We start from the raw sequence: 19453 nt of genomic DNA on the forward strand, positions 1-19453 counted from the left end.
TGACTAAATTCAAATTTTAAACCAAAAACTTTCAGTAGGCTACCATAATTAAAGAATAAATATTATTAACAAAATAACATGAATTTTAACTGAAAATGGATTGGAGAAAAACAAACATCAACATTTTGTTTCGAAAACACAATCCAACTTAAAAAATCAAAACATGAAAACCTGATTATCTTTTTCCAAGTAGCACAAGGCCCTATATCTAGTGTACATCAAGTTAAAGGCGTCTGTGTGAAGTCTGTTTTGATTAAGTTCTTTCCATTTCTTTTGTACATTTTAATCATGTTTAGATTCTTTGCAGATCTTGTCTTCGACAATCTTGAGCAACTGTTATAAATTGACAATGATATATTTCAAACTGTTCAATATGGTTTTCAAACTGTTGTTCATAAAATGGACACGAACAAAATAATGTGTACCCGTGATTGTGGCTTCTTTTTATTTGTTTCATTTGTTATATATATTATATATATATATTGTTAATGCAAAGTCGCCAGACACACAAGGCCTGAAGGTCATTTTAAGGGAAGGTACGCTATCGGTAATTGTCATAGACCAGTCTTCTCACTTAGTGTATCTCAACATAAATATGCATAAAAAAACAAACCTGTGAAAATTTGAGCTCAACTGTTTTCATCGGAGTTTGGAGAAAATGATGAAAGAAACATTACCATTGTTGGACGAATTTGTGTGCTTTCAGATAGGAATAAAAGACTTCTAGCTAGAAGACTCCTTTATTATTTTAGTAAGAAATTACCTCCATTTCAAAATCCATGCTACTTCAGAGGAAGCCGTTTCTTGCAATTTAATATTCTCAACAGCTCTCCAATGTTCGTAACTATAAGAAAGTTTTTAAGCTAATAATTATTTGTTTTGGGTAATTACCAAACGTGTACCTTCCCTTATTAAAGGTGTGGGCTACAATCAACTATATTCCAAGTGCCGTTGCCTAACGTGAAGTTGAAACAGGGTTGTCCCTTTGCAGTATCGTCCACCAGAAGCCTGGCTGGTATAGAGTATAAAGCTTTACCTCCCAACGATATTAGTGATGACTGTTAAGGTACTGAACACACTTTTTGTAATAATTTGTCAAAGACCAGATATCCTCTGGTGTACTCAACATAATGGTAAAATAACAAGCCTGTGAACATCTGGACTCAATTGGTGATTGAAGTTGCAAGAAAAAACGCCCACGTTGTACAAAATAGAGTGCTTTCGGGACAGAAGTCTTTTATTATTAATTTTAATGAGAAATTACCTCTTTCTGATAGATCGGGCTTCATCATTTCTTACGGCATTTTTTGTTTAGGTCCAGTGTTCATTAGATATAGGGGTAAAACAAATTCTGCGTATTTCAAAATTTTATTTATTTCACATACTTTTGGGGAAAGAGGATGAACGAACGCAATTGTGTTGTGTAATGCTAGGAGTCCGCTGGGCCAGCGGCAGTTGGTGCCAGTTTGCGCCAATGCTATTTTACTGTGGCGCCTAATGTCGCCAATAAGGTGCCTAGTGGCGTGTAGTGGCATAAACTGTCCCCAACTGGCCCGTGGTGTCCCGTAGCGGCACCAAATTTCAATGTGGCGGCAAGAAAATTTCAAAATGTTTGAAATTTTCGTCGCGCCACTTGCATCGAGCAATCAGCGCCAAGTGTCCGCCAAGTGGCACCAAATGGCGCGAACATATCGCCCTTTGGCGCAAACAATCCGCCTATTGGAATCATTGATCTCCATTATACTGACTGGAATCCACTGGAATGTTGCGCCAATGAGATTTCGCACCACATGGCGCCACTTAGCGCCAAGTGGCACCTTGTTTGCGCCAAATAATTCCAACAGAGGCGGATAGCCCGCCAAAACGCGCCAAATGGCACACCCGATTGGTGACTACTTCGCGCCAAATGCCACCTGGTAGCACGCCACTTGCCGCCTATAAAAGCAGGGCGGCAAGTGGCAAACTTTCAAGATTCGACTCGACAACACCTCCACGCAGTTTTTCCTTCACAGCTTCTACAAGATTTCACACAATTTTCAACGAAGATGCAGCTGAGGAGGGTCTGAACCAGGTAGCCGTCGGCCGGTATTTACATAGTCGGCAAGTAGCGCCAAGCGGCGGCAAGTTCAAACCAATTTGGCGACCTTTGGCACAAACTAATCACCAAGTGGCGCAAAGTAGCCGTCTATTGGCGCGCATGGCGCCAACAGGGTGAATTTTGGAATCAAATGGCCGTGTAATGGCGCGAACTGGCGCAACATTTTGGAGCAAGCCGGGTGGCATTTGGCGCACGCCATATGGCACCCAGTTTGTTCCACTTGGCGACACTTGCCGAGCGGACATTAATTCGGCGCCACAGCGAGCCACTACGCGCCAATCACATAATCTTTGGCGTGAACTGGCACCAACTGGCGCTGGCCCAGCGGACTCCTAGCATATGATGGTCGGAGAGGTCAGTATCGGAGTGGCGGGTCTTAGTGACCACTATGGTAGCAGCGGGTTTGTCGCTAGGCAGGGACACGCATGCAGGCAACGGCCAATCACGGAGTGGTCGGGCGGGATCTGAGTGTCCATGCCGGGCGATCGTGCTCGCACGACGACGGCATGGTTTTTCGGGTTGCGACTTGGAAAGCCGTCAGAGTGTTTTTGGCAAGCGATCAAGCAACAAGTGTGATTTTGGGTAAGCGTTGAGCCAAGTGTCTTTTGGAATTAGTCAAAGTGCGTCTTTTTTTGTAGGCAAATTGCTTGAATCTTTGTGTTTGGACGCTATATTCTAGCCAGAATTTGGGTGAGTTTACTTGCTATTTTTATCCATCGGAACTCCATGCGTGCTGTCTCCGATTTTATGTCTGGGTTCCGTTATTAATTTATTGTGTAACTTCTTGAGTGCATTGTTCCGTTGCGGTCCAGTATACATGGTGTCGGTATTGATTTAGTTGCTGCGTGAATTGTTTGCTTGCGATTGTGTTGCTGAGATTTTGAGTACCCTTTTCAGAATAGTTGTGACGAATTGGCAGCTGGTAGTTGAGTTCGCAGAGAACTTGGATGGCCCAGCATCGATCACAGAGATTGACCGTGAGTTGACCCTCTGGGTTGATAGCCTTTCATTATCGGTTGAGTAGTCTAGCTAATTTGGAGACGCAGCAAAACAATCGGCGTGCTTGCGCGTGCGTTTTGATTGCTAAATTTGCTACTGCTTAATGGACCGTTCCGGCTTTCCACTAAGCTCCGCCCACCACGCACGTGAGCAAGACACGTGTACGAGCACTCCCAATGACATTCCGCACGATGTTGCCGCGCGTGCAAAATTAACGCGCACGCATGACCGAGTTTGTCCGACCACAATCATTGCTGTGATTGGTCAAATGGGTGAACGCGCACAGTTTGATTGACAGGCCGGATCGGTCCATTGGATGGACCTGCGAGGAAGGCAGTCGGGAAGACATGATGTATTTAAAAAAAAAAGATATTTTAAAAGGCCTCGTTTATAAAGGATAGAACGAGAAGAACTGTCATTTCAACTATTTAATAATGGGAAAGTGAGTTGCCCAGGAGGCAATAAAGAGGATTGCCCAGGGGCAATGTAAGAGTTTAGAAATGTGTTTTAGTCATATTATTATGTTCTCCCACCCCCAGTAGAAATATATCCAACCCTGCCCTAGTGCAACAGACAAACAGTAACCGATCGGGCGGTAGATTTCCACCCAAACGAGCCTGCATCCTAAGGGGAACTTTCGGCCTAAGGGGAACTTTCGGCCCAGCGGTTGGAGGTCTCCTCTGACTCCTGAGGCCAATTTCATAGAGCTGCTTAAGCAAAAAATTTGCTTAAGCACGAAAATAGCTCGCTTATTTTACACATGTTACTGGAAAAAATGTCATGCCATATACATTGCTTATGACTAGTATTTAGCTGTTGTTTACTTAGCATAACAATTGAGTGGAGTCTTGGCCGGTAATCTGATTTCACTAAGCAATGAATTTTTTTGCTTAAGCAAATTTTTGTGCTTAAGCAGCTCTATGAAATTGGGCCCTGAATTTAAATTAGTCTCGCGGGAAACCCGTCACAGTATGGGAGGTGTAGTAGCGAAGTAAACGAATGTCTAAAATGCTTCAGAAATGTTGTACAATGTATTATCTTCTTATTTACTCTCAAGTTAGTGTGTAAACCTTTCAATGGGTGCTTTGAACCATTACACAAATTACATATAAGACAGAGAAGGCAATTTTTTTCTTCTTCGCCACTCTGCATTTATATCGCGCCCGCCATTTTGTCAGTAGGGGGCCTATCCTTCTTTTTTTGCTTAAAGGCAGTGGACACTATTGGTAATTGTCAAAGACTAGTCTTCACAGTTGGTGTTTTTCAACATACGCATAAAATAACAAACCTGGGAAAATTTGAGCTCAATCGGTCGTCGAAGTTGTGAGATAATAACGAAAGAAAAAACACCCTTGTCACACGAAGTTGTGCGCTCTCAGATGCTTGATTTCGAGACCTCCAATTCTAAACTTCGTGGAAAATTACTTCTTTCTCGAAAACTACGTCACTTCAGAGGGAGCTGTTTATCACAATGTTTTATACTATATCAACCTCTACCCATTACTCGTAATCAAGAAAGGTTTTATGATGATTATTATTTTGCTCGTGGAATGGTTGTACGTTTAGCATGGAGGTAGAATGGTTTAAGCAATATTTTTGCTACATTAAGCAAACAAAATATCTTACCGTTAAGCAGCTCTATGAAATTGGGCCCTGGTTACGTATGCTGCTCAGCATCCTCGGCTCGCGCTCATCATACACTAGCTAAGAAATATATTGTGTACATAATTTAAACTTACTTGAACAACCATGGCTTGAACTTGAATCTACCATCACACAACAGGGGAGGAGACGGTGGTTCTGGTTACTGGGGCAGACAGCTTAGATAAGCTGATGTAGAGCCCCCCGACATTATCTTTAGGAATTTGTCCACATGTCCCTTGAAAGTGTTCACACTTGTAGCTAATTCAATTGCCTCTCTCTAGGGAGAATCTCCCAGTAATTTACCACTCTCTGGCTAAACCAGAACTTCCCGAGGTAAATGCAAACGTACCGTGGTGTTTGAAGGGTGGAGGAGGGGGGGGGGGGTTGGGTATTGTGGAGGGACGCAATAATAGTACAATACAAATAACTGTGGCAAGCAACCCATCTTTAGTAAAGACGGATCTCAGTGCTTTGTGAAATCGATGTTTTTGTCCCGTAGACTATTGCCGAAGAAAGAGAATTTTTCTAAAGACATTAGAGAAATAGCAGCAGCGCTGGAGCAGACATTCCAAACAGTGTCACAAGTAGTTTGATTTTCAAAACAGCCTTGTTAGGTTAAACAACACATACCAATTGCAACACGTGGAATTTAACCAAATGCAGTGTTCCTGTAATTGAATACAGACAGAATCAAACGTTTTCTCTTTTACGATACGATAGAGTAATTGACTGTTGAGATGAATGTTACACATTTAATTCCTTACACTTTCAGACATTTCGCACATTTACATAACAATGATTATACTTATACTATATTTAAACAGTTTATCCATTCCCGAGTAGTTTCAATAAAAACAACACTGTTAGTGTTAGCTTAAATTACATCATCATTGGAATTTGTTTGGGGGACTTACAAATCCAATACATACGGTTTTCCCCCCAAATTAACATTGTACTTGAAGACAGTAAATTTGAAAGGGAAAACACGGGAATTCCGGTTAAAACCGGAAGATTCTCATGCCTGGCCATTTCTATAAAACCGATCCTTGAATTACTAATCCATAAAATTTGCTGTCGATGAAGACGTTTTTTTATTAAGGGCAGAAATTAAGGGGAAAGATCGTCCAAGACGCAATTTCACGCACTTCACTACGCTGCTACTTTAGCCCATCACACGCCCAATTCTAACCCGATGTACTTTTTTTCATCAAATATAAAGATAAAAATCTTGACGGTTACAATAGCTATTCCGACTTCCATGTCGGAACAACTAATAATGATAAGTCTCGACAAAAACAGCTAAATACTAACTCGCTTTTCGATAGTCTACTACGGAGCTTAAGAACGAAATAGTATACAAATATTGACTGCTTCGAGTGCATGGTTAAAACTACGACTCCCGAGGTGATCCCCGGAGCGTTCTATTTTCCCGAGCGAGGCGCAGCCGAGGGGAAATCGAACGGTCCGAGGATCACCGAGAGGGAGTCGTAGTTTTAACCATAGCACGAGTTAAAGCAGTCAATATTTGTTTTATAACACCCCAACAGACTATTGCGTACACGTAACGTTCGTACGCGTGTTTCAAAAACACAGATGCACAAATGATTGGGTTCGAGGTGGGTAAAAAGACGTCTGGGTACTGCACGCCGTGTGATAGTCGTCGGACTATCAGTGCACGGCAAACGATGCCCTATCACACGGCAAACGATGCCCTATCACACGGCAAACGATGCACTATCACACGGCCGCCGTCTAGTAAAACTACGACATAGTGTGACGCGCTAAACCAATGAAAAGGCAGAATATTGGTAAGGGGTGTTATAAAGTCTGCTGTCATCGTCTTCGTAACTATATGATAATAAACAGCACCTTCAAAACTTCGTTTTTCGTCTACGAAGTTATTGTTCTATATTGAACAACAACAAAAGTTTATTCCAGGTACGGTGGTTGCTAAAAACAGTTATATATACATCTTTCCACCTAAACAATCACACGAAATAATTTATAATAATGTGCACATCAGGCAACATGCCATTTATTACTCGGCAATATTCTAGCCATATATATGAGATAGGTTTTCCCGGCCAAATTTTTGGAAGAAAAAACTTTAAATTTCATTGACACGCGTTAAAAGTCATGTGCATTTCCCCTAATCCATCCACAAACTATGGTTCGTTTTTAAGTTATTGGTGCACTGTGTTGACCTTTGTTTGTGTCCCTCATTTTGTTTTTCTCAATCAGATTTGTTTCAGTCATTCTATTTCATCAATAGACGACACTTTGACTATTCTTAAGTTAAATTTATACTACCTATTCAGACTTCACGAAATTGAATGACTGGCCAACTTTTGTTGTTGCCTGTTACGAATTAAATTATTTATCGCGGTCAATGATATTGAATGATTTTCTTGAACCAGTGAATTTATTGCTGGTTCAATCAAATCACTCCTTTTGAGTGCGTTATGTTGATTCGATCGACGGAGCATTAATTTTCACCCCAAATATCACGAGCCCCGAGTGTTAAAATAAATGGATGGTTAATTGTTAAAGTTGGCCGTGAAAACCTATTTATTATTACCCCCTGTTTATCCGACCCAAAGCCATCCGAAAATCTGTTTAAAGGCATGTACACGTTTGATAATCGCAAAAGATATGTAAGCATAAAACCTTACTTTGTAACGGGCAACGGAAAGCTTTTGATAGTATAAAACATTACGACTCCCCCTCTGAAGTGACGTAGTTTTTTGAGAAAGATATAATTTCTCACCAAAATAGTAAAAGATTCTGGCCAGAAGCATTTTATTCCTATCTGGAAGTACAACATTGTGTACAAGGGTGTGTTTTTTTTTTTTTTTCTTTCATTATTTTCTTGCAAATTCAATGATCAATGAGTCCAAAATTTCACAGGCTTGTTATTTTATGCATAATAATGTTGGAATGCAACAAGTGAGAATTCTGGTCTTTGACAATAACCAAACGTGTTCAGTGCCTTTAACTTATTGGGTATATTCCACAACGGCAGCCAGCTTGATGCAAACACATTCACACCGACAGTCACTACCTGGGTAGACTTGACTCAAGTCCCAATCCCGTGAGAGTCTTTTTATTTTCAGTACCAACGCCTAACGTCCAAAAACTCCCCCAACCCGTGCCGCGCCGCAGGAAGGTTTCGCACGCGAACGGATACGCATACGAATAGCTATCCGTAACCTACTTACGTGTAGCAAGCAGCACGACGTATAGCGTATGACGTCATAATAATGACGTATACGTCGCACTAACAGTATCCGTTCGCATGCGAAACCTCCCTCATATCTATATTTTGACGGCGGATACATAGGGACCCCTCGTACGAGAACGGGACTTGAACAAAGTCTACTACCTGGGGCACTCTCCAGTCTTTACTCGCGGGGTAGGCCTACCCTACTACTCCCTGAACTCGTTTTCTCATGGGTGATAAGGTCAAAAAATAGCTACGCGTTGCCCCAAAACAGCACAAGAGTCATGACCGGGAATGGAAATCTCAACTGAATTTAATTTTTGTGTTCAAGCAAAGCCGTTGCTACAGACATTGTTATTCTCACTGAGCGGCTTTTTGCATAAATAATGCAAACCATTCAGATGTGATCTTGTCGAGCTTACGGACACAACCTCAAAGTCTTCCTGTTTGAGCATCTCCTGTGCTTTCTCTCGACCCCACATAGCCCCGAGACCAGTCCCATCTCCTGGATACAGGGACACGGGCAGGCAGTTCATCAAACTCATTGTGTACTGGGTTAGAACGTAGGCTCTGTCAGCATCCTTAAGATTGTCCTCGAGTTTGGTGTGCGTGACGGTATCCACTACCGACAGGGTTCCCCCTGGCTTCAGGACCCGGTGTATTTCACGCAGAGCCTTGTAGGGGTACGACACGTCGTGAAGGACAAAGTACACGAAGACGTAGTCAAATTTCCATGTCCACTCGGCCGGCATGCAGCTGACGTCCTCACTGGCAAACTGGACATTGCTGAGACCCTCGCGAGTGGTCTTCTCTCGAGCTTGCTCGATGAAGTTTGGGCAGATATCGATACCGTAGACGTAGCTATTGGGGAACTGGGTGGCGAGCATCCTGCATGAACCACCCTCGCAGCACCCTACTTCTAGAACTGTGATTCCTTTAACTATATAAAACACAGAACGACAACAGAAGGCAAAATAAAATAAGCACAAATAACACAGACAACATTGGTAATTGTCAGAGACCAGTAATCATCACGCTTTGTGACCCAACATACACAAAGAGAGTTTTAGCCCAAACAGTCACTAGATGTAACAAGAAAACAGTGCAAAACAATATATATTTATATATGCCTGTATGTTTTTCATGATTTTAAAGACACCGGACATTATACTGGTCAATACTCAAAATAATTGTTAGCATAAAAACTAATACTTGGTAACAAGAAACGGAGAGCTGTTGATAGTATAAAACTTTGTCAGAAACGGCTCACTGGAGTAACGTAATTTTCGAGAAAGAAGTAATTTTCCACTAAGAATTAAATTGTGAGGTCCCCGAAATCGAGCATCTGAAAGCACACAACTTACTTCGTGTCACAAGAGTGTCTTTTCTTCCATTATTATCTCACAACTTCAAAGACCGTTTTATTTATTTTGAGTAAGAACCAAAAGTGTTCAGTGCCTTTAAATAGTAACAAATTAATTATTAAAACATCCACATTTTTGTATACACTTACTTAGTTGCTGGTTCAAATGGGGCATTGATGGAATGAACTCTTGAAGGAACTGATCCCGAAAGAAAGGATCGTGTAGTTTGTCCAAAACCTGATCAAAGTTTGGATACTTGTCCATAGAAACACCTATAAATTGAAATAGAATAACATTGCTTCATTGTTTATAAGAAAATGTATTGCAATGTATTGCAATGTATAGAGACTTATGGGAAGCTTGGGTTGAATTGAACTACAGACTCACACGATAAATCCATTGTTCTTTGTTATGTGTGTGTGCTCAGAACAACGTAAACAATGGAATTTTACCTGTCTGCCGCCACCTAGCGTTCAAAAGTCTCACATTCTAATTAATTTTGGGAGTACGAGAAAACGTTACTGTTAGCCTGAACATCTGACGTCACACTTCGAGGCTCGTGAATAATGCCAGAGACCGGACGGGTGTCGCATGCATATATGTATTCTATGCAATACTATCCGGAGGACATTATTGCATATGCAACAATGTACGCCGGACGGATTTGCATGTGCAATCGTGTCCGCCCGGACGCTGCTGCATAATACAATTGTGTCCACCCGGACACATTTGCATGTGCAGCTGTGCCCGCCCCATGCAAAACCGTCCATGCAGTAAATTGAACGCCCTTGGTCGACGGAACACGTTAGCCATTTGTTTTACTAGGTAAGTGCATGTGATGAATGTCATGGGAAATGTTCGTCCGTTGGGTATTCGCTGCAATCATAAAATACGTGAATATTCATGCTGCATATACGTAGATTCAGTGCATGCACGCTCGCTTACGCGCGCACATACATGTACAGCCATGTACACATGTCCATAAAACGGTTTTTGCATAGCACCGGACACGATTGCATATACAAAAGTGTCCGGAGCGGACAGTGTTGCATGGCGGACACAATTGCATCTGACACCGGCCTTCCAGCTGGCGTGTAGCTTCACCTTTGACCTTCATACATTTCACAAAGAGATAGGCCGACGCACAAATTCAACACCAACATTGCATGCAAGTACTGTACATCATGATGGAAAGGTTTGCGGTAACACCATGTAATGACTATCTCTAATGAGTTGGGGGTGGTTCTGAAAAGAAACGTAGGTTCAACTTCTGTATACATAAAACCACACACACGGACACGCATGCAGACGACCGAACGTATAAGCTTTCCTATCTGTTTTTTGATTGGTCAACTGGGGTGACCTCAGACCAATCAAAACAAACCCATCTACGGTAGCTTGTAGTCACGGCAATTTTCCTATGATATCATTGTATCCCATGGAATCACTGGTTCTGAATAGCAAGTACCTGTAGAGACAGGAGCCCAGTCTACGTTATACTATCAGAAACGTTTCTCAGATTGTGTATTCCAATCACAGATTATTCTTCCTGAGATAGATATTTACGGATTTTCGTTACCTCAAAATGCGCTCATGCTGACTGGAATAGTTCTATTATTAACAGTTATATGATTTAGGGCAGTGGACACTATTGTTAATTACTCAAAATAACTATCAGCATAAAACCTCATTTTGGTATCGTGTAATGGGGAGCTGTTGATAGTATACATTCGTGCCAATCAGCCAGTAGAGGGCGCCAGCACGGCTCCGCAGTGGAGCTAGTTGCTGGTTGGCCCCCTGCTGGAAGATCGGAAAACCTGCTCGCATGGGGAGATGTTTTCCTATGTCTAGATCTGTGAATTTATAAAGATTGGACGTCTGGAATAAAACGATCAGGAATTCAAGCAGAAAAACTGGTTTTTAGTGTGTTTCATTGCTCCGTATTGTTGTGGTTATTGACACAGGATTTCTGTCTTACAGTATAAAACAATGTGAGAAACGGCTCCCTATGAGGTGAAATAGTTTTCGAGAAAGAAGTAATTTTCCACGAATTTGATTTCGATACCTCAAGTTTAGAATTCAAGGTCTCAAAATCAAGCATCTGAAAGCACATGAAAAGGGTGTTTTTTCTTTCATTATTATCTCGCAACTCCGACGACCAATTGAGCTCAAATTTTCACAGGTTTGTTATTTTATGTATATGTTGAGACAACTACCAAAAGTGTCCACTGTCTTTGAAGCCATTGGACCCTTTCGGTTAAAAAAAAATATAAGTTCACAGATTTACCAATAACTTACAGGGTTTACAGAAGGCAGTGGTGAAAGACTTCTCTCGAAATATTATTCCATGAAATGCTTTACTTTTTGAGAAAACAGCAAAACAATACAAATTCTCGTTAACGAGAATTACGGATTTATTTTAAACACATGTCATGACACGGCGAAACGCGTGAAAACAAGGGTGTGTTTTTCCTTTGTTTTCTCCCGATTCCGATGACCGATTGAGCCTAAATTTTCACAGGTTTGTAATTTTATATATAAGTTGTGGTACACAAAGTGTGGGCCTTGGACAACACTGTTTACCGAAAGGGTCCAATGGCTTTAAAACAAACAACTTTTGTAGAATAACCAAAGGTAGGATATAATTTGTTCCCTTTCACAAATCCTTGATAATCAGTCTGGTGCTTGTACTCATTGAATGTGCAACACTCTATTCAGCAATTCTGAATACGTTCATTTTCACCAACGTTCATCTTCACAAACTTGCTCAAACTCAGACAATTTTAAGGTTTAGATCAACTGTAACCGCTCAACCGCTTTCAACACTCTTTCATTGGGTCGCCCTCTACGTCTTCGATATTTCCTTCGTAAAAGCCAACTCGTTCTTCACTATGGATAACCAAATATGTAAATTACATCGGGACAAGTCAGTCCCTTAGTGTTAATATACATATTTAGTGCATTTATTAAGTAATCTCTGCTTTGGATCCAGCTTACTGTTAGTTTATACTTTCCCTTGATTTCCAAGATGGCGGACGACGCCCAGAATTATGGCGCGAACCGCAGGGAGAACTGTTTGTTTATTTATAAGGGTTTATTTAATATTCATAATTATTATTGTAAAAGTTCATAAGATCCTTAGACGAAGATCTCATCACATCGTGTTTATCTTCGTCAACAGATTCATGAGTGTATTTAATAAAATACTGGAAAGCTAACAGCTGAACAGCCGTGTCACGTCAATCTTGAATACAGTCAGAGGGGTCACATTATCACGAACATTAAACAAACTCCTACTTCAACCGGATTTATGAGTGACGCCCGTCACTTGCTGAATAGTTAACATAATTTACTCCTACTTGATACAGATTCTATCTTAGGTAGTGCCAGCTCTGCTGGATGACGTAGTGAACAAGAAAAAAAATATCGCCCTGTTGTGGCAAGAATTAAGTTACCTGCTGGTCCATCTTTCTTGAAGCATTCTGCCACATCGAAGAACCCACTAGACAGGCACGGGATAGCAACGGACAACAAGCCGGACTGTGTGAGGGTACCAACGCGATGGGCAGGTATCCAATACGTGTCTTGCTCAGGGTCGAAGTTCACGATGTCCGCGACAGCCATACATCCCAGCCATTCTCGGACATATCTGAGTATCAAACAAAAAAATCAATTCAAAATCAATTACCAAGTTTACCTCATTTTACCCCGGGATTAACTCCCTTAAGCCATTTCCACACTACGATGCCATTGCCCGGGAAATAAACTCCACCGCCACCCGCTGCCCAGCAACCATTCTCACTATCCCGATTTGGTAACTCCTGGGAGAACTATTTCCTAGGAATATGCACGGTCGTCGTTTCACACCGTGCGATCATACCCCAGGAAATGTGGTAAACATTTTAGCCCATCTGGACGTCTCAAAACAGTGGACGCAAAAGTTGGGGCAAGTTAAGCCTGCTTCTGTTCTCACTAGTAGCTTCTTTTTTTCCCGGGAAACACATTTTTACACCGGGGTTAACTCCCTTAAATCTACCCCTGAGCAGGGTTAATAATTCCCTGGGAATAAAATTATTTCCCGGGACATTCCAGGGAGTTGTTTTGTAGTGTGAAAAGATCGACCAAAAGTTCCCGGGAATTACCCGGGAAATAACTATAGTGTGAAAAGGGCTTTATGTCAGTATTTGAATGAAATTGTGCAGTATCCGAATGGCCGCAGCACACCCCCATTGACAAATTATTGTTCAGTGAATCCACACTTACGTTGACCGAAAACAAAATCTGTGACACCACCTTCAAGCTCACCTTTCTTTCATATTAGCCAAGTCCGCAATCTCCTGGCTGGTTTTCCTGTTCTCTCCAATGGACATCATCACATCAAACAGTCCCGTCTCCATACCCATGGCTATCCCAAGACATGCCATACCACCGTTGATCTGATGCGACAAGCGTGCCGCAAAATCCTTTGACGTTTCATGACCGGTGATGGTTGGAACGGCCATGGTAGAACACTCGTCGTGTCGGTTGCCGCGGCGCTCCCGTGGTTCAGTTGCTCCTCGCGATATCAAAACGTATGAACGAGACACAGAATGCTGTTTTTTCGTGTGCTCGACTTTATGCTAACATTACTTTCGAAACTACGAAACGTTTTCGTGCCGACCTCCCGATATGAGCTCAAATGAAAGAAATCTACACAGGGCCATATATATCTCAAAACAACACCAGCAGAAAAGAATATCCCACAACAATGTGTCAATATCTGATCGTGAAGGCAAGGAAGCTGGGCGGTTATCTCTCCAACACAGTTGTCCACGCGCGACACTTTTGGTGCGAAATAGTTGTCGTGAACTTGTGTCAGTAACTTATGACATACACGTTTTTATTTGATGAGTTCAGATCGAGTGGCCAGAGATCGACACCCGATAGTTTTATTCCAACCTTCATTTCCTTTCGTGAAAAATGGGGTTTGTCAATCAAAGTTTACTCACTGTATATAGCAACGGGTAAGATGTTGAAGTGGATAAACATTGTAAGAATTAATAATTAGCTTTATACGACCATAATGTAAAATAATCACCGCACCATGTCTGCATGCTTCGTGTTTGAAAGGACAAGGGCACCGAGGCATTTTCTCCTTGGTAGTTATGTAATAAAAGGCCCTGTCCGAGTAGCCGAAGTCGCCCTTTCGGACACGGCCTTAATAGAGACCGTATTGAATATGACGTCAAGGGGCTCAAATATCTGACCTACAAGATGGCGTCTGTGCGTGCGTGTGTGCGTGCATGTGCCGTAAAGGCCGAGTTATAGTCGGTCGCGCGATGGTCGGGCGTCGGAAATCTTGACGCGCGATCATAAAAATACACGATTTTTAGGCCTCAGTCTTAGGATTGCGCGCAAGATTTCCGTCGCGCGACCATCGCGCGACCGACTATAAACCGGCCTTGTAAATCACACCGGGAATGTTGCGTGCTAGCTGCGTGCTTCGATGATGTACGCGTCTGGACGCGCATACAGTTTGCAATACAAGATGGTGACTTTTCATAGCATTATGGCCGTGTCCGAATTGCGCGCGTCTGCTATTCTTCAACACTGACAGACGCGCTGATCTAGCCGTCCGTAGCTGTAGCCGAAGTCGCCAATTCGGACACGGCCTAATATTCAATCATAGGCCGTGTCCGAAACGGCGACTTCGGCTACAGCTACGGCTAGATCGCGCGCGTCTGCCATTATTCAACACTGGCCATTTTCTAAGTTGACAAAACTGGCATCTCACAGCGCGTGTTTGGCGGCCATTTTGTAAGTTGAATAAACAGCATCGCGTGAGCGTTCAATAAAAAAAAAACCTCAAACGTGTATTTCATATTCAACGCGCGTGCAGAATGACGCGCTTGTTATCTTGCAGTCCTGTGACGTTTGTGCACGAAGCATCACTCGTGCGCCCTGTAGTTCTTATACTTAAGGTTATTCAATGGACCGATCTGGCCTGTCAATACACAGGAGCATTTCAAGGGCACTATATAAGGCATGACCAGAGGGGCATGGAGGCAATCGCCTTCGGTGCCTCCGTGAATTGTCGGTGCTTTGGTTGAGCTGCTGCACTATGCGAGGCCTTTTCAAAGAGTGAATGATGTGCTGAGGTGCCCTTTTCAAAGAGTCAATGATATCATAATTAATTTAGAAACATGACACTAGGGAACTAGTTTGTCCTTAGAAATCTGGCCATAATCGATCATAACAAGACATCTTATCTTTGAAAGATACATGTCCCGAGTATTAGGTAAATAATGCCATTGTTGTTCGATTCCACGCAGGAGACAAAGGTTGTATATCCAATGACGCCAGAGAGAGGGGTATGTCGTGTTCGTGGTTAGGGGGGGGGGGGGGTTGTGTCCCATTTTTATTATTTTTGACGCAAACTGGGTGTCAAATCTGCACCAAAAGGTGAAGAGTTTCAACTTTCATGAACTTTCGGGGGTGTTCGTTCAGAGGCATGCTGGGGGGACAATTATTATTCAAATTATTATGAAAAACATGATTTCGTTACCGTGATGCATCACGTGTCACTTTGCTTTTGCTTTTAAATTTGAATGTTCCTTTTGTATGTTGCTGAACTTTTATATTTTCATTGTAAATCTGCATTATAGTTCAGCCTGCCGGATGCGACAAGCAGAATTTTTTTAAATAACAATAACTAGATATTAGGCTTTTGTGCACAAACACAAAGCTGTTTTGCTCCGATAAAGTGCTTTAAAGATTATAGTTGTTCAAAAGGCTCGTGAAATAATATCTACAATTTCGGGGTATTTTACAGCAAAAAAAACCTTAAAAATTACATTTCTTTGTCAATTTGTTTTCTTCATAATCAAATCTTGAGCCATCTTGTGGCATAGCTTTGAAACTATGAAAATTGCATATTATGACCGGCATCGGTTCAATGCCGCTGAATGGTGCGCCGTTACTAATCCAGTATTGGTCCAGCAAAGGTTTGTTATACCATTTTGCCAAAATGATGTGCCGCTACAAAACCAGTATTGGCCCAAAAAAACGTGGTTTTTTTTTTCAACCATTTTGCCAAAATGGTGTGCCGCTAAAAAAAAAAAAAAAACAGAACAGATTTTCAGCTACGAAACCAGGCTGAAGGTTAAATAACTATTTAAATGAGTAGAAACAAACAAATTCATTACTATAAACCGACTTGACATTAAAAAAGAAACTACATGCAAGTTATTGAACCTGATGGTACCGGCATTTTTAGAAACCGAATACAATTTTAATTATTTTCTAATTTGTGCTAAATTGTAAACCTTCTTAATTATTTTATTGGTTTTTACATTTAGCATTTTTTTTTCTTACTTTTTGTTCTAATTTATATACTCATAACTGCTGTATTCTTCATTTATTCCTTGTTTTTATATCATGGGAAAACAACACTTTATTGCGCTCTTTATGTATTGTTTTATTGCAAAGTAATTCCATTTAAATTTTAATTGTTTGATGTACCTTTTGCACTTTTTATTAAAGGCCTATTAATGAACTTTTGTTTTATCTTGATATACGATGGCGAAACTAGTCACCGACGCTTAAGTTGAAAGACCTGTACAGAATTGTTTGTTTGTGTGCTAAATGCACAGTTAAGGCAGTGTAACCCAGCAAACATTATCTGTATAGACGATGTGACCTCTGATGTCACACGAAAACCACAACATGACTCGCGCGCATACCGCCGGGCAAAACCTTTGTGTTGCCAGCTAGAAAGTGTACGCAATTTTACTATGACTACGCAACTCAGTGCCCGGCGAAATATGACGTACACAGTGTTTTGTCAACAGAGGGCGGTTTTAATGTAAACATAGGTCACATCGTCTATACAAAGACTTCCTTGAACGTTTACGAACAAACCTAGCATATATTGAATATAACGTGTACTAATTCAGAATATAATCATGATATTTTCTCTTTACCGGACGCCCTTTGTGTTTGATTTTACCAAAAAAACTTGATTTGTATTGTTGTTCTTTTGTGGATTTATATTCAACGTGGTAATTTCTAGTCTGAACTGCAATCAGGCGGCTTCGGTTGTACACTGTTCAAAAACCTCGAAAAACCATGCTTCGACCCCGCGGTATCAAGTACTGTTATGTGCCGTGCGGTGTAGTATCTATGCAGTTCGTGAATTCAGAGCAGGCCGGTGCTTGCCTAAAGAGCTTTGGACCGGGCTTAGGTGATTTCGGACGAAATATGTTCACATAGTGCAAGGCAGTGGGCACTGAGTTATTCAAAATACATAATAGCATAAACCGTTACTTGCTTACTACTAATGGGGAGAGGTTGACAGTATAAACTTGGAGAAACGGCTCCCTCTGCGGTACCATAGTTTTCGAGAAAGAAGTAATTTTCCACGCATTTGACTTCGAGACCTCAGAATTAGATTTTGAGGTATCGAAATCAAGCATCTGACAGCAAACAACATCGAGTGACATGGGTATTTTTCTTACAGTCTCCTGACGATGACTAGAGCAAGCTAGTCAAAACATTGAGACCGATCCGTTGAACTACTCCGCATCAGTACAGTTAATTACGATCCTATAAGCTAAAGTAGTATTCCCAGCCAATTTTCTATACATTTCGCCCGGGTAGAAGTTAAAAAGCAGGACAGTTCTTTTTAGAACTGAGAAGAAGTCTCCCGAACATCCGAAAAATCTACTCTGTGGTAGTAGAACAAAACAAGACAGTTTTCTAAAAACAAACTCTACCTGCCAAGTAGATACACACATGGTGTTACTGCAAACCAAATATATATTGATACCTCACCATGCAATGCCTCAAATCATAATACTATAAGGGATTTGTTCGTTCACTATATCTCGCAACTTCGATGACCAATAATTGATTTCAAATTTTCACAGGTTTGTTATTTTATGCATATGTTGACATACACCAAGTGAGAAGACTGGTCTTTGACAAGTGCCAATATTGTAACTACAATTACCATGTTTATAAACAAGTCAACTTTTTGTATAAAAACAATTACACTTTGTTTTCTGCTCGGTCATCAAAGTATAACTACACATTTTAAATTATATGAACCGAAAGAACTTCAAGGTGTGTGTTTTTTAGTGTTTGTTTATCAATTTCCGGCAAAAAAATCGTATGCTGTGTCCTCGGGAAATCTGTCGCCCAGATTATGTCGCTGAAGGAGGTCGAGTCATCAGAGGGCGCTATCTGATTAATTCACTTTTTTTGTTATTTTACAGGTGTCATGGTATAGCCTGAACGTCTGACGTCATTCTTCGAGGCTCGTGAATCTGCACTTTGCCGTGCTCCCAGAACACCGTCTTTCCCACCCAGTCGGGGCCCCGTGCCGGGCCCCCACCGCGGTCGGGCGACAGCCCCGCAGACCTCCTCGGTCGTACTTTAATAACGGACCGGGTCTTCACGTCACGCTCGTGGGGGACGGAGCGCCCTTGCGGATAAAGACAGGGGCCCAGTCGAGTGTCATGGGGAAATCTGTCCGCAGGGGAAGGGCTGTAGGAGGATGTTTCAAGAGATGGCGCTATCAGAACTTGTTCGTGCACAGTTCGCCATAATGGGAGCACCAATTAATCTCCGGGAGAACAGAATCTCCTGCCACACCGGGGAACGGGGAGTTGGTAGACTTGATTCAAGTCCCGTTCTGGTGCGGGAGGTCCCCAAGCATACCGACCGCCGTCAAAATGTAGCTATTGTGGTCCCGAGAACAGGTTGGGGAATGCAGAACATCGCAAAGCAGTAGTTTTGCTGAGATTGGCACGGAATTGGCACTTGAGTTAAGTCTAGAGGTTTGGAGGCAGAGTTTCCTGTCATACCGGCCGCCATCTCTCTCAATGTCCAGATGTCGTCATACCTGTCCAGGAAGGGTTGGCAGAATGTATACAGAGAGGCACCGGAACGTAAATAATTATTTACAAAGTGTCAAAATCATGACCAAAATTAACAAGGGTCTAGTCAGGTTACACGGGTAGTCCTGACAATTGCTGCTCGCTACTCTCAATTTTCATTTAGGCCTGGGTGTGGCGTGCATGAGGGATCCGTTTGCGCAAACGGTCACAAACTTTCGTTGTAGCTACCAATTCCTCAGAATCCTCACGA

General features: G+C 41.9%; 1 protein-coding gene across 2 annotated transcripts; it reads right to left on the reverse strand.

Moving 5' to 3' along the window:
* Positions 1–6693: 6693 nt before the first annotated feature.
* Positions 6694–14127, reverse strand: LOC139941975 (S-adenosylmethionine-dependent methyltransferase Rv2258c-like). 2 transcript variants are annotated; one of them, XM_071938623.1, is made up of 4 exons: positions 13631–14127; positions 12781–12974; positions 9475–9597; positions 6694–8901 (listed from the first exon to the last, which is right to left on the reverse strand). In XM_071938623.1, exons 1-4 carry the CDS (start codon positions 13825–13827, stop codon positions 8288–8290), a joined length of 1128 nt encoding a protein of 375 aa, XP_071794724.1. In that variant the 5' UTR covers positions 13828–14127; the 3' UTR covers positions 6694–8287. The 2 variants fall into 2 exon arrangements, with proteins under 2 accessions (XP_071794724.1, XP_071794725.1); XM_071938624.1 differs by having other exon boundaries at positions 13589–13708.
* Between the last annotated feature and the right edge of the window lie 5326 nt (positions 14128–19453).

This window comes from Asterias amurensis, chromosome 9 (assembly GCF_032118995.1).
Source record: "Asterias amurensis chromosome 9, ASM3211899v1".
Lineage (NCBI taxonomy): Eukaryota > Metazoa > Echinodermata > Asteroidea > Forcipulatida > Asteriidae > Asterias > Asterias amurensis.